The 16254-nt window shown below is 40.4% G+C and overlaps 1 protein-coding gene across 4 annotated transcripts in view; it reads left to right on the forward strand.

The window, feature by feature from the left end:
* The first annotated feature begins 1129 nt into the window (after window positions 1–1129).
* The window catches only part of LOC122759123 (zinc finger protein 385C-like), a 79896-nt gene continuing 64771 nt past the window's right edge, over window positions 1130–16254 (forward strand). For 2 of the 4 annotated variants that reach the window (XM_044013695.1, XM_044013697.1), the window contains exon 1: window positions 1130–1306. In XM_044013695.1, the coding sequence (XP_043869630.1) occupies window positions 1264–1306 (43 nt within the window). In that variant the 5' untranslated portion in view covers window positions 1130–1263. Of the gene's footprint in view, window positions 1307–4138; window positions 4238–16254 lie in introns of those variants that run through there. The other 2 variants (XM_044013698.1, XM_044013696.1) reach the window with 2 other exon arrangements.

Here is a 16254-nt window from a genome sequence, read left to right on the forward strand (position 1 = left end):
AAGGGTCCTGTTTTATGGATGCATGTTTCAGCATCCTCAATAGAACAGAACATAAACTTTTATTACAACAAAACTGCAAGTGCTCTCACAAAGCTTGTTTAAAGGAAGAATATGTCTGCGTCATGTAATATAAATAGAAAATATATAAATGCATGTGAGCATGTGTGTGTGTTCAGAGTTTTGAAACAGAAACTTGCCTTAAAAAATATAGATTTCTAGTGTGCGAATGCAGCCGTTTATTGACACACACACACACACACAGGATAAATGAAGGGGTCGGTGAAAATCCTTCATCTGTCCATCCATTCATCATCTACCGCTTTATCAACCTCAGTACGGGTTGCTGGTGCCAATCCCAGCTGACATAGGGCAAAAGGCTGGGGAACAGGCAGGACAAGTCACCAGTCTATCACAAGGCCAACATATAGAGATGAACACTCTAGGTCCAGTCCGGGATGTGAACCAGCAACCATCTTGCTTGCTGTGTGGCAACAGTGCCAGCCACATGTGCCATTGTGTGGCCCTAATTGACATTAATCGTTCAATTAACTCTATCAATGGGGAGCAATGGGAATTGGGTACTCCAAAACTTGACCTGTTTGGATTTGAACTGGCAACCTCCTGGTTACACTCTATGCTCCCTTTCCACTTGGCAATGGGCTGCCATTGAAATTCCTCCTTTTGTTATAATCTGCAATCCTACCATTAGAGGTCACTATTTCTACTGTGGACCTGTACTTGAGCGTGAAGGAGAATTTTCTCAAGAAGTACATCAATGATTTGTTTGTTTTTAAACATTTGTTGTGTTCTTCAGCAGCTGACTTGGTGGTTGTTGGACGTGTGTGTAGCTGACCACCATGTTCCCTGGTTGATGGTGCAGTCTGACGTGTGTTGAACACACTGAAAACCACAAGTTCACATTTATTTAGAACAAAAAAAGACACAGAAATGTATACAAACTATATTTTGTAAATGTCGGAAAGTTTTTTTTTTTAAATTGCTGATGACGCATCGGCCTCTACAGCAGACGTCAAACTTTTGTGTGCGTTGAAAAAGTCATTAGCTGTTGCTGCACTGCTGTGTCTTCAGACAGACACACTCCTCATCCTTGCACGCGGTCGCAGGAGGATTCGGCAGTGGCACACGCGGCAAACGCGGCACAGGCGCGCGCGCATTGGCCGCGTGCTTCTATCTTTTCTTGACTCTCTCGCGGGACCGAAAAGCCCGCAGCTGAGCTCGCGTCCTAATCAGTGACAGCTGGAAATGGAAAGCAGCGACGGAGGAGCCGTGGAACCGTGTCAGGCAGGTAGGAAACACGCTCTCTGACTTCTGTGTCGCTGAGGCTGTTTGTGCGCAAATCCGTGGACACGAGTGGGCAGCGCGTGCCTCAGCGTTTCCACGCTGTGTGGCTTTGTTATGAGGTGAAATCCACTTGTTTTTTTGGCTAAAGGTGTCACAGCATTAGCACTCACGTGCGACTGCAGGTGTAGACTTCTTACTTTTTTAATGTTGTCAGTGTTAATGTTGCGCCACGGCTGTGTTTTTAATCATTAAAAACACCGGTAGTGTGCGTGTGTGTACGCGCGTGTGCGTGTTTAAAGACCAAATATTTGAGGGTGCAAACACAAACGCCCTTCTTTTTTTCCTTAACCCCAAGCTAGAAAATTCTGCCCCAAAAAGTGACTGAACAGTAGCTTTTTCTTTATGTTCAACCCCGAAACCCAGAATGAGTGAAAATTCAATTATTATATATTCTTTAATTTAATTTTCTTGTCCTCCAGTTGTATTTTTTTTTTTAAATATTTGTGCACACATTCATAAGAATCATACATTTAAAACAGTGTTTGATTTGTCAACGCTGTAAATATTGACTTAGTCAGAGAAATACACTTGAACATGTGTTTGTGCATTTAAAAAATAAAAAAAAAATAAGAAAAATGTGATGTTGCCAAATGAGATTATTTCTCAGCAGATGTGATTCTGTTAATGGAGGTCAAAGGTAGTTAATTGACTGACTGGGTTAATGAAGGGACTAATTATTTAAACCTAAAAGGCTTTAAGGCGTGTGTTGGCTGTGCCCACACGTCAGGCTGTGACTGCATGTTTGTGTTCCTGTGTGTGTGTGTGTGTGTGTGTGTGTGTGTGATGATTTTTGCATTAGCTGAATGTAGAATTCAGAGGGAGGGTCAGAACAATCAGGGGCAGCTTTAACTGGAGACGCCACATAAGATGCAGCAGAGACATTTTCATTGAATCCAACTGAGTCTTCTTCTCGTGTTAATGTCAGGATTTAATTTTTATTTAGTCTTCTCACTTTAGACTTTCCCTTTTGGACCTGAATTCTTCTGTTATTAGAACTTTTGGAGCTTCCTATTCCTATATTCTTTCACATTGTTTATTTTTTACCTACGCAAGGCTGTAATTTAGGGATAATGCTTTATGAAGCGTTTATTTAAATAAACCCATGATTTTGGAATTTGGAACCATTTCATATCTTTAAATTCTAATCCTTGAATTGTAGTTAATAGATGGTTTTCTATGTGAATCTACTCTTTCACACTTCAACACAGTGAGTACTGAAATTAACCTTGACTTAAAAATACATCAGGCATTTTCTCCAAAACATTTGGCCGTAGTTTGTCGTAAAACAAGAGCTGCAACTAACGATTATTTTCATAATCGATTAATGTGTTGACTATTTTCTCGGTTAAAACGAGTATTTGTGTGGTCCATCAGAAAATGTTGGAAAATTGTCGATTGGTGTTTCCCAAACCTTGAAATGATGTCCTCCCATTTCTTCTTTTGTCCACAAACCAAAATATTCCAGTTTTAATGGTTTCTCACAAGAAAATATTGACATTAAAGAAGCTAAAAAAGCTTATGAAATCTTCTTTAAATTATTAAAAAAAATAATAATTGATTCTAATAATAGTTATAGTGATAATTGAATAATTGTTGTAGGCCTAGATTCCATTTAGGTAAATCCTAATAAATAAATAAATAAATAATTGATTTTTTCCTCTACTATACTTTTGAGGCAGGGTCATTAAATATCCTCAGTCCAGGGACTTATTAATCATCTTTGAGCACGGCTATAATGAATGTGTTTAAAATGGCCTCCAGAGAGGGAAAACTGAGCTCTTTCCTGTATGTAATTCAACCAAAATGTGCCAGTGCCGTCTGTAATGTTGCCCTTCGGTCCGTCCACCTATGCTATAGATGTGTGTGTTGCACACGGTCATCACTATGAGTGCCAGCATATACTGAGCTCAGCCTCTAATCAGTAGACCCACTTAAACACCCAGTGTTGGCCACATCATCATCATCACTGAACGACCTTGCTCGCCTCCGTCCCCCTCCGTGTCGGCTCGAAACCTAAATGGCTCTAAATGACGCCCTTCTGCCTGCCAAGCACTGCTGCACCACCAAAGAGATGTTCTTTCCAACAGCGCGCATGCAGTCATTTGCGCTGCGAACAAAAGGTCCTTGATTCATCAAATCCCGCGCCTCCCACTGCCCACTCCCCAGAGCGAGGCTGTCATTTTCACCAGCACTCCCCCAGAGTGTGGCTGTGGGAGTTTGAAGATTTTTTTTTTTTGTACCTTTATTCTGCTGGCCTCTTAGGTGCATACACAGCTGGACCAGACTCACACTCTCCAAAAATTCACGAAAATTGCTGACTTAAGACGGGTAAACTATTTATAGAGCATATTATCAGCAAAATTATCAGCATTTCTTTCCCAGGAAAGGTGATTGACTCCCGACTACCGAGTCGTGCTTGACGTCACTAACACAAACTGTGATCGACCAACGTGCAACACACAACCGCAAATAAAGTATCGAGAGCAATGGCAATGTTCCGGTGGTTACACTTAGATATATTTCCCATCAGTGCCTCTTTTAAACGCTGGTCACGGCGCATCACGACGTCACACTGGAAAATGTGCAGACTGCATGACTAGACTGTGAAAATTAAGGAGTAGATTGAGAAATGTACCCGGGTGTCATGTTTACATTACAGCTGATTGGAGCTGAAAATGGACAACAACTTGAATCTCTTTGCAGTAAATAAATGCCAATTGTGTCTTTTTCTCACTGCAGACAAATGCTGCATGTTGCACGAGGCATGAACGATCTCCTCTAGGTGGTGTGTGCCCCATGAGCAGCCATGGAGGCATTTATGGTCGGTGCACAATGAGCGGCGACATCCTCCTTTATGCGGCTGTTGCGTAACAAGGTCAGCTGAACCTCCAGTGTCTAGTTCATAGTGAAAGGTGCTTTAAAAAAAACAAATAAAAATGGTGATCTGTAGAGTCAAAAGTAAGATTGCATTAGTTTAGGATTGTTTCTGTTTTTTTCCTCCATCCAGCACATTATAGTTTGTCCTAATGCTAACCCTGGACCCTGTAATGGTGAACTGATTAGGTTTAGGTGGTAAAATGGTTCAAGGTCACCGTGACCTCACAACATATTGTTTCTTCACCAAAACTCAAAAATACAAAGGATACAAGGAGGGCGTGTAATAACCGAAAGGTTAAAGACCAAGGTAAACACTCAAGGCCCTGTGCCAAACCTTGAATATGTTAAGATTGTGTAGATCTTCTCTGCTCTGCTGCCGGATTAAAAAGACATTCTCAATACACATAGTTTTGGACAGATATAGACGATAGCTGCTACTTGGTTGGAGGCAGTAATTCCAGTTTGCTCTCAGTTCTTCAGCTTATATTATGGCCCGCAGGCTTGTATAAAATCTCACAGTGGCCCACATCTCCCTCCCCCTCCTGCACCTGGCAGCAGGTCACATTCACACGTTACCTCTATCCCAAACATTGCTGATGGAGTTGAGTGACCAGCCTTTCTTTTTTTCTTCTTCTAACTTTCTCTCCCACCTCAGAAGCTTCTTTGCTGTAGTTTGGCATTTGGCTGCTGCCGTCTGTCTCGGTGAAAACCATCAGCTGTGAAATTGAGAATAATCATGTGGAACGAGATTGGGATGGGAGCAGCTTGAGCTCCAGCCTTTCACCATCAGTGGACCCGTGGCTCCTGCTAAAGAAGTCCACCAAGGACTGAACAATGGTCCACAATGCATTTTTTTTGTTGACGCATGAGGGATATTGCTTTTTGTCATTGGTATGACAGTAGAGATAAAGCTTATGTGACACACTGTGTATCTGCCATTGGCTCCAACTGAGACAATCGTCTCCATACATTTGGACGCGGTGATGGGATTTTGCTGCTCCGCCTATACTAATTAATCCGACTACTCTCTTTGCTTCTGTCATGATTACAAATAATTACGAGACGAGCGACGGGCAGTTTATTTCTTCAATGTTACAGCTGTTTCTCGGGGTGTTGGCCAGATCTGTGTCTAGTATCTTGTGAACAGCCACAGATGGGGTATCTCATTAGCCCTTTCAAATACCCTCAGGCTCCTCACAGTGTTTTAAAAGCTCTGTGTCTACAACCTGGCCCCATAAAAATCTTATACACAGTCATAACATCAAACTCTTTCAATTCACCTAATAGTCCTTATCTAAGTGAGAGTCATAGACCATCGGAGGATTGATAATTGAGATTTCTACACCTACTCCGCATGTTTTTTTTTTCTTGGACTAAAGGCCTGTGCACACCAGACGTATTTTGTGTGATTTATTCTAGTTGGGAACAATTAATCTTATTTTTTTTTTTAAATCGCATTACGTCCTGCTGCAATTTTTCTTTTCTCCTGCTTTTCTGTTTCTTAAAGCCAAAATGTGTATCACATGAGCATTTATTACACGCATCCTATTCTCCAGACTGAAGAAAACATCTTTGTTTCTCACAGATCTGCACAAATATCACACGGGAATCACTTTTAAATATGCTAATCAAATGAAAGTGCAAATAATTACGTCAAAATGACCACACTCTCTCAGATTGCAAATCATATTGCAGTCTCAACTTCAATCAAAATAATTGCAATTAGATATGTATTCAAAGTCATTCAGCCCTAATTTATTCTCATATTAATACTGGTTTTAGAACCTTTATTCAGTTAAAAACTTAAAAAAAAATCGTCTGACAGATCCTGATGGCAGTCCAGAATTGGTGTGATTGTAAAGATATTTAGGTATTTCTTTACTTTCTCTTAAATTAAGTAAAATGACTGCAAACAGGCTTTCAGTCAACCCTTTTGTCTTGTACTTTTAATAATCTATTCCTTTTTATTGCATCATGCTCTATGTCAATAGTGACATGGCACATTGATCCTGTTTATTTGTCATCTTGTGCCATTTATTCACATTACCATTGATGTGCAAAGGCATCAAGAAAACCTGAATGAAACGGCAGTTAAAATGTCAACGCTGCTCCTTTTTCCAATTTGACACCGGGTTTGCACAACAGACATGATTTGAAATCATTTCATGTCAGTGGGGATGCAAGTTGTTATTTTCCCAGCTATTTGATGAAATGATCTGTGGAACTGCTATTTTTATTTAATCACCTATTCAAATAGCTGCAAATTATTTATATATATAAAATTATCTTTGGCAGCTGAATCATTTTTTTTAAGCTGTACTGGAAAAACCTTTTCATATATACGAGAGTGCAGTGGAATAAAATGTTGGCATGGCTGTGGTCACGCGCTCAGTGCTGCTCTTCACAGCCGCCATTTTCTGCCGAGGATTTTGGTCGCCGCGCCTCCTCCTCCTCCTCCTCCTCCCTGTGTTCAACGCACGTTGTCCGACAGTACTGAGACAAAAAACTGTGTCTGCAAAGAAGACAAACGTTTTCTGTCGTCTGTCCGTATTTACTATCGAAAGTCTTTTGAGATGGACTGCAGACAGAGAAATTACAAATCACAGTCATCCTTAGAAGAAGACTCGGGCAGTAAATTGCATGTGCAGCGTGTACCTTATCACAACAGACTCCCAATAGATTGCACCCCCCGTCCGAGCCTCTCTCTCTTCAGACACACTGAAATGGATTTCAGATTAAGTCCCCCATCATAGCTGTAATGGTTCTCGGGCTGTGTCATTACAAGTCAGATGTCAGTCTCCGTCACACAGCTTAGACCTGCCTCTAGACTGATAACCGTGGACTTTATTTGGCTCCCCGGAGGTGAAGACGGGGTAAAGCCGCTCCCTGACCTCCTCCCTCCTCAGTGCTGCTTCTGTGAGCTGGAGTTTAGGCGGGAAAAAAAACAATCCCAAGAAACATCAATTCAAAGATCGATAAATGACATGTAATGACACAATTCTATCTGGTCAATACTTGGCTGTAATAAACTGAATACTGACGAGAGTCTTTGCTGTCTGTGTGACTCAGTCGGTGTTTACATACACTTTTGTCCCTGTGTGAATACTGACTGTATAAACTTGTACGTATTCATGTGTGCTGGTCTCTGCAAGGCAAGGACACGTCTTCTCTTATCCTTCCTCGCACAAATTGTAGTATAAAATGGCTTCTTTGCATGACAACATACAGTATGTTCAGTGAAATCCGGGTAATACATTATATCTTCTAGCTTATTCACACAGTTGGCAGACATTCAACTAAAACAGTATTGTTTAGTTGTGGTGTGTACTTGTAGGTGCTGAAGTGCACACCACTGTATAGCACGGGGGCATGTATTGATTAACCAGTTAATAATCTATACGGCTAAATCAATGACCAATTATTGTGGTCATAGGGAAGATGATTTGATTTTTTTCCTCCTCCCCCCTCCTCTGATTTCAGCTTCTTAAATGTGACATGTGGGAAAACATTTAGTCATCACCTTTTATTTCTTTAATATTTTCTTTTAAGTTTTCTGGAAAATCGTTTTCAGTTGTAGCTCTAGAAAGTACAAGGTGTGTTAAAATTACAGAGCTATAGAAACGCTATAGTAAACGTGTGTTTTATAATTATATCTCTATTTATACAGCACCTTTCGGACTAAAAAATAAATAAATAAACCAAACAAATTGATTGAGAGAATAATGTTATTTACTTTAGCTCTGGGTAGTACATGGTTATTGGGTTTCTGTGTCTCGCCTCCTTTGTTGTTTTTGAAATCTAACGGGACATTGTGTGTCACATGCCGCAGACACATTATTGCTGTTGTCTAGCGTATCACATTTTAACTGCCGTTGAGAAACACTGCTCGGTTCGTGCATGTTTGTGTGTGTGTGTGTGACACGCAGCAGCTCTAATGCACTGTAGTTCTTCTGAGTCCTCGTCATCTGTTGAGAGGGACACGCAGACGCGTCCCGGTCTGTGTGAGAAGTTGAATTTGTGCACGGTCCATTACCTCTCTCCATTCCTCTGTGGCTGGATTGCAGGTGCCGTTTGAACGCGGCAGGCGACTGTGTGAAAATGTATCTCAGCGTGTCGCACATAGGTGTGTGTGTACGCCCACGTGTGTGTAGCTGCTCATGGACACATTCTTTTGTGTGCATTTGTGCAGATGCATGGTTCCAACCTGGCAACATAGAAAATGTCATTTATAATGGCTATGAAAAGCATGTGTGAGTGGAGACTTGATGCTTTTACAAAATACCAATATTTTTATTATCTCTGTTTGTGAGCAGCTCAACTAAATTTTTATTTTTCAAATCATTCACCTTGTAAGAGAGGGCTGAGCTAATGGAACCAAATCCTTAGCTCTTAGGTCTGTAAATCTTTGAGAGGGTCACAGGTATATTGCAATTCTTGATGTGGTAATCCAACTCGGACTCTATTTGAAACCACATTGTAATTCTCTGGGTGTAAGAGAGGCTGTTTTAACACTCCAAACTGAAATACAATATTAGTATAACAGCAGCTTGTACAAGTGAAACTCCGTGTTGTCTTTTGAGCAAATGCTACATTGGCAGCTCCATGATAGGGGACGCTAGGGTACCACCTCATATGTAGAAGAATCACTGGCTTTCTTTCATTTTGATTGTTTGAATGAGCAAGATGAATATTAAACAGTTGGTGAGTAAAATGTATAATCTGCAGTAAAAAAATGTAGATTTCTACATTGTTGCTACGAGATGATGTACTTCCTGTCTCAGGGCACAGAAATCTTTGGTCTTTGTGGACTGTACATGCACAGTTCACTCCTCAGTACAAGAGACAGGAGCTTGTGAGCTCCACAAATAACATCTATGCGTTAAGTCGTGTGAGACACGGAAGGAAGAGAGAGTTAGAGGTGCCTTTTATCTGAGAAAGAGGGAGAGAGGAAGAGCTGTGCAGGACAGAAGGAAGATGGAGAAAGAACACTCAATTACTGTAAGTCACTAAACACATGACAGGAGAACACTGCAGAAAAAAGCTACGAGTGAATGAACTCCGGACATCAAACATCTGCTGTTTCCAACTTTTTAATTATCAGATTTTGCTTTTTCCTTTGTCATATTTCAGTCATTCCTAGAGACTGGGTCAGGACCCACAGATGGAGATAATATTTAGTTTTATTTTTTAGTCATTTCCATTTTAATGTAGACATTGTTTTTATATATATATATTTAAATGTAGGCAAATACACTGGTGTGATGGACCAGCAGGTGTTTTGCACATACCACTGGTGAAGGTTCCATCACATCTGAAAACTGACTTTCCCTGAGCTGCATAACCTCAGTATGAGCTAGGGCTGCAAGTTTTTAATCGATTACTAAATTGCAAACTACTTAGTTTTTTTTTTACTTTTAATAAAATAAAATGTTATCCGACTTCAGCTTTATAAATGTAAATATTTTCTGTGATGGTAAACTGAATATCATGTAATTACATTACATTACATTACATCAGGACATAGCAAGACATTATATCACACCAGTTCTGCATTTTATTGACCAACAAATAACCAATTGATTAAAATAGTTGCCATATTAATCAAAAATGAATATACTTGTTATTTGCAGCCTTTGTGTGAGCGTATGTGGCCATTAATAAAATGCTGCACCAGTGCTGGTGACTCCTCCCTCATTTTCCAGTGGAGGAAAATGTTGCTTTTGATGAAGCCGGTGTATTTATCCTTCCTGCTGACATGCATACTAGGATGAGCTCTTATCTGAATATATAGCCTGACACACTGCAGGCTTCAGATAATGGTGTTAATGAGGAAATGTATTAAAGGTGTGGTGAGGAAACAGTCTTTATGGTCAAATTCTGCCGCATTGTCCAGCTGATGAAACTGAAACCGTTTACAATATTGTTTCCGTCCTCCCCGCTTTTTCTTTGGATCAAATAACTTTGCCCCTCACTTGATTTTTCATGCAGCCTTTCACTCGGTGAATTTTCTTGCTTTGTTCCGACATTAAATGGTGCGTTCTATTCTCTCTAATGGCCATCCCTGCCGAACACAAAGACCAGTCAAGTGAGCTACATTAAATGGTCGTTAATTGAAGGAGCCATTATAGTGCGGCTCCGCTGCTTGCATAGCGCGGTCTGTTTCAATCGCGACTGAGCCACAGGACGCTGATGGATGCTCTAGCCTCTGGACTCCTCTGTCCTGACAGTTTATGATATCACCGTCAGTCATCTCTTATTTCTCTGTCATATAAGGATTTCAGTGATCATATGTCATCTTTTGTCATGGAAGAAGTTTGTTTAGAACAGTTTGTCTGCGGCCGTGTGTACTCTGCTGTTGAGGATTTTAAGCCAATGGTTAAGGTGGAAATAGACAACATTTTGTCTTAAAGATGTCTTTATTAGGTTTAAATTATGACTGCAGGGTAATGGCAGACTGTCCACATTTTTAATTATCCTCTATAATCTAAGTTTCATTATGTTTGTTTTAGTTTTTTTGCTGAAAGTTACAACATTTTGACACAGCACAAAACAGAATTTGAGTGAAAGTGTTTTTAACTGCATCTTTACATCAGTGAACAGGAACCAAGAGGGGCACAGAAGTCTTGTTAACTAACAATCTATTTTAACTTGCTATCCATTGGCTCCACCTTTTTTTTTTATACAACTAGTAATCTCAGGGCCTTCAGAAATCAATATGATAATATTTAATTCAATGGACAACCGTTGAAGACACCACATAGCATGTCTGACAGGATTCTTGTGGCAGCTTGAAAGGAAAGCCTCCTACCTGCATCCTGACCGGCCTCTGAACACCTGAACCTGCTAAGCAAATGAAAGCTGTGTGATGTGTTTGTTGTAACTTGTTATGATGGTTATCGTTAACCATCATTTCTTTTCTTTAAAAGCAGGAGCACTTTTTACCAGTTAGTCCCCAAATTACGAGCATAAACATTGCTTTGAGTCACAGAGGAGACGAGAGTGGTATACCCACTAGTCTTGTAACCAAATCTATACCCTTAGTAATGTTGTCAGACTCTTACAATAACAATCCGAGCCATTTATTGATGAAAACAATGGTGGTCGCCCCCGCAGCAATCTACTGGACCAATTATGAACTTTTTTGTAAGTACTCTTCACATACACATTTATAAACATAGGGATTCCCCTTTAACATCCAACAGTAAAACGACTGAGACCATTACTTTTGTTTTGTCATAATGATAAATGTTAGTGTTCTCGGATACACCCGATGGCTTTAAAGGCCTCAAAGTCTTTTCTTCTACAGGCTGCTAAGATTTTGATTCCAACTGATTAAACTGACTGATTAATTTGCTTGAAAAGCCACCCAGGTGCTGCTTCTTGCTCCACCACCATGAATGAGATAATTAAGGCAATTAAAGCCATTTCACCTGGGGAGTGCACCTAATTAAAAGTCAATCCAATTTAGCCTGTCAGGTTTCCAATAAGAGTTAGCACAGATAAGAACTTGGTGGATGGATGATTAGGGGAAGTGGAGTGGGAATAAGCAGTGATCTTATCTGCAGTCATCTGTCAATGTTGGTGATGATTTGCTCTGGAAATAAAACACCATTGAATTTCTTCACCTCGTGATTACACACCTCAGCAGTTCTCGCAGCAGTGAAAAGTAATTTAATCTCAAGTTTGTTTAGATAATTACTAATGTAGGTAGCCAATAATCTGCATAATAACAGAACTTTTAGACTACAGCCAAAGTTGGGAGGCTATCTTTGATTGTGCACTGCCCCTGTTGCTCCTCTTACAGGGTGCACCACAGACTAAGTCCTTACAGCAGCAGCCCAGGCGTGAGTCTGGTCCCCTTTGCTGCATGTCATGTCTTTCCCTGTTTTTTAAGGGGGTTTTCAGATGGTACAATAGTCTGTCTCATTGTTGTGAACACACCATCCCAGGTGCCCTAAATACCTCTCTTACACATCCACATTAGTCATCCCTTCCTCCATGCTTCCCTCCTCCCACCTCCTGCTATCACTTTTCATTGACGGCACACGTTTGCCATCCAAGTGGAAGGGTGTTTCGGGTTGTCATGCCATCATTTAACAAACTAATATTAAGTAACGTATGACTGATGAGGTGCATGTGTCTGTTACTTGAACGTCACTGCTTCAGTTTGTATGATCAGGGTCTTGCAGTTGTTGATGTGAGAGCTGTCAGGAGCACAAAGCCCAAAGGGGAAAAGAGTCAGAATGTGACTTAACCCTGCTCGGCCCGGGAGTCCTTTCCAAATGTAAACATGTGTTCACGCCTCTGTGTCAGTGCCAGGAGAGATGAGTAGCCTTTGACATTCACGGTTGTTTTTAAATTCAAGGTTATTTTCAGAATTTATATCACGATGTATAATAATGAACCCATCGACCTTGACAGTTGGACATATGCATTTAGCAAGAAGGCATCTGTACTAGCAATGAGTTTGAAATTTAATAGGTGAAATAACTATTTATAAATGTATACTTCTGATGGAGGAAGGGGGGAGCAGGTGGATCCTGTGAAGACGGCTCCACAGTGACTCACTTGAATCTGTTTCACGTTGTCTCGAAAGATATTTGCTCACTGTTTTCTGTTGAAATGGCTCTAAGTTGAATTCTTAAAGTAGGTCTTACCAGTGACGTGCGGTGAGGTTCATGGCTGATGAGGCGCTGACTCAGTCAGGGTCAGGTTTACTAATATATGAACCCAAAAAGTAGCTTTGTATCTCATCAGCATTCTTTACACACACATAGGTGAGGCATATATTTGGCTGAGTGTACAGCAGCAACAAGCACGTGTTGGACTCACATGTGTCCCTGTCATCGTTAGCAAGGTACTCTCTGCCTCACCTTGTGCCTTTTCACTGCACTTTTATGTCCCATCAGCAAGACTACATACGTTCTTTAAAGGTAATGGCCAGACTGTGGAACGTTTGGGTGTATAATAAACGTGTCTGCAAACGTATTGGCGACAGACAGAGAGAAAATGATTGGAATCATACAGAAAATAAATACTATTGTACAAACAAGTGGACTTATTTAGTTTATGTTATCATTATTAGTGTTTTTTACTTTTCATGATGCCATCCCTGACTGCATATCCCTGGGTCAAAGGTCGTTTTCACACCTAATACCCCGCGAGACTCGATATGATTGGGGACTTGGTTGAATTGATGATTGCATATTCAGCCCCGTCTGATGTTGCTTTCACACCTTTGCACTTTAGTGAAACAAACCAAACCTTTTGTGTTCCCCTCCTCGCCTGAGGTGGCGCCGCATCAATAATTACTGAAGGAAAAGACGAGACAAACAGTGAACAAGAAAACTCATCCGTTGGTTAATGCAGGGCAATCTCTGTTTCCTCCACATAAGAGCAAAACATGGAGCTGCATTAAATCCTGTCTATCTTTTTTGGGTCGTGTTTACCCACAATGCCCTGCGTTGTCATCCGCTTCCAGCATTTGATTCGCTTGATGCGAACCAAGACTTGTGTTTTTAGGCCGACCAGAGTTCGCTTCTTTGGTGCACGTCAGAGTTCTGTTCCCAAACTGCTACCCAACTAGGAGTGTAAAGGTTCTTTGTAGTCATCGTACATCTTAAATTGCATAACAAAATGACATGGTGAGATGGAGTATTGATCAGAGTCGCTGTAACTGAGCATTCCGCCACTGTGGACCAATCTAAACGAATGCGTCTAACATGGTGGGAGGAAATGGATGCAGACTCCACACAGGAAGATCCCAGACTTGGCATCAAATCCAGCATCTTAACTTATTTCTAGAGCACCTTTTAAAAGGATAGTGGTTGACCAAAGTGCTGTACAGAAGAAGGCACAGGTTACATACGAAAATACGTAAATACATAAATAGATGAGAATAAAAAAACAATAAAACTGCAGTAATCAGTAAAAACAATAAAACGTCAAATTTGCATGTGCTCATTTATGAAACGCCCGAGAGAAGAAGTGGGTTTTAAGGGAGGATTTAAAAATCTCTAGGGTCTGAGAGTCACCTTGTTGCTGTGAGGCAACAGTGGTAACCACTAATCTACTGTAGTCACAGTAAGCCATCAAGCTGCATGCTCAACCGAAACTGTCTAATACTAACTTGTGTCAATTGTCAAGAGAAATATGGAATATTGCCCTATAACAATATAGAAAAGGATGAAATCGGAATTGTTGACAAATAAGTTCAACTAAATAAAACAGATATATTTAACCATATGAATTAAATGAACTGCAAGTGTGTTTATTTCCCTATCACCAACAGAATAGCTTCATTTTCATCAACAGTTACCATCAGTTTTGCCATCATTTAGCAATCCTAATTCTTTCAATGAGACTTGTAAATGTTTCCAAATCTATGAAGGAGAGTTGAGTTACTTTAGTTAAGTCTCACTTTGAGCCTGGAAGGAAGGAAGCAGAGGATTATATCTGACTGCAGGCCGAACCTTTCAACAGTCCACATGTTCCTGTCAGGAATAAACGGAACAAGACAGTTGCCCAGACTAATCCATCACATTGTAATCACCACTCCCTCCCCATATTTGGATGTCCCTCAGACTGCCCACGCAGGATCTTTGAAACTAGTCGTAATTGATGTGTTTTTTTTTTGTTGTGTATGTGGCAGTTGGTGCTAATACTTGTAGGGAACCTTTGTCTTCCCTCATTCTTACCTTTTTTTTCTACTCTCCTAAATTCTCCGCTGTGATCCGTGTTCTTAGGCGTACGATACAAAGATTTTATTTGACCTTTTTTTTCTTTTCTTTGCATATGACTTTAGACGCATGTAAGTGTCCCGACAACGCTGCCGTCATTCATGTATAGGTCACATTTGCTTTCGTGCCCGCAGCAGCTTCAGGCCTCTCCCAGATGGCATGACAGATGCCCACAATTGTTGTTGCCCTTGGTTGGAGAGTTGTTCCATCCTCCAGTCAAGTAAAAAAAACAAGCCTTGAAATTCCCCTTCACGTCCCAGTTCATCCTCATTTTTACTTTCCATAGTTTTTTTTTTTTGTCTATTTTGTGTCTCTGCCTCAACTTTGCATATGTATAAAAATAGCTCAAGTTAATTGGGTCCTTTGTCCCGTTTTAGTTTTTCAACAACCTCTCCTCTCCCATCTTCTCCGCCCTCACCAGTCTTTGTTCTTGGCTTGAACCCGTGCCCTTTGCTCCACCTTTTTTTTAATCACAGAGCTGAATGCTTACCAAGGGTTTTAGCCACAATTAGCTGTGTCCTTATTGTCCTGTAGGACAATAAGGGAGGGACATAATCACTAGCTTTTTTTTGCCTAATCATGAATTACATTACTGGATTAGAGGCACAAATCTGTTGTTAAAATTGTGTTGTATTGGTTCAGGCCAATAAAGTTGCATTAACATGGTAGATTTCTCTGTCTCTCTCTACAAATATATACAGTATACAGTTCAGTATGACAGAGACTCCACCTGGTTGAAGGAGATTACATTTAGTCAGTCTCGGCAGATCTCATGCGGAGCTTAAAATGACCTCACTGTGAATGTGTTGAGGTTCTCTCGCTGAAAGGAGGCTAAATGCACTTCTTTAAATGACATGGTGACTGGGGTTATGCTCAAATGTGACCTGTATTTAATATGAATAGTGATGAGGACAAGAGTGGCCTCTCACAGCACGGTCACAGTCAAAATCCTATATTTCTTTCTCCCATGTTGTACGCTGCCTCTTATTTCAGTGTCTTGGAATCCTCACGGGTAAGATTAATTTGTTTGTTTTTTTCATGTAAAGCTAATATAAACTACCAGTGTTTTTTTTTATATAGATATAAAAATTATACCTTTTTGATAAAAAAAAATAATAAAAAAAATAAAAAATAAAATAAGTAATGAGCCTTTATTGAAGCATCAAAAGTGGATTCTATGCTGCTGCTGTATACACACAAACGCTCCCTCTGCCAGGTCTGATAATGATTGACAGAGCCTGTTTCAGATGAAGAAGAGCATACAGGACAAGTCATG

This window comes from Solea senegalensis, linkage group LG18, assembly GCF_019176455.1.
Source record: "Solea senegalensis isolate Sse05_10M linkage group LG18, IFAPA_SoseM_1, whole genome shotgun sequence".
NCBI lineage: Eukaryota > Metazoa > Chordata > Actinopteri > Pleuronectiformes > Soleidae > Solea > Solea senegalensis.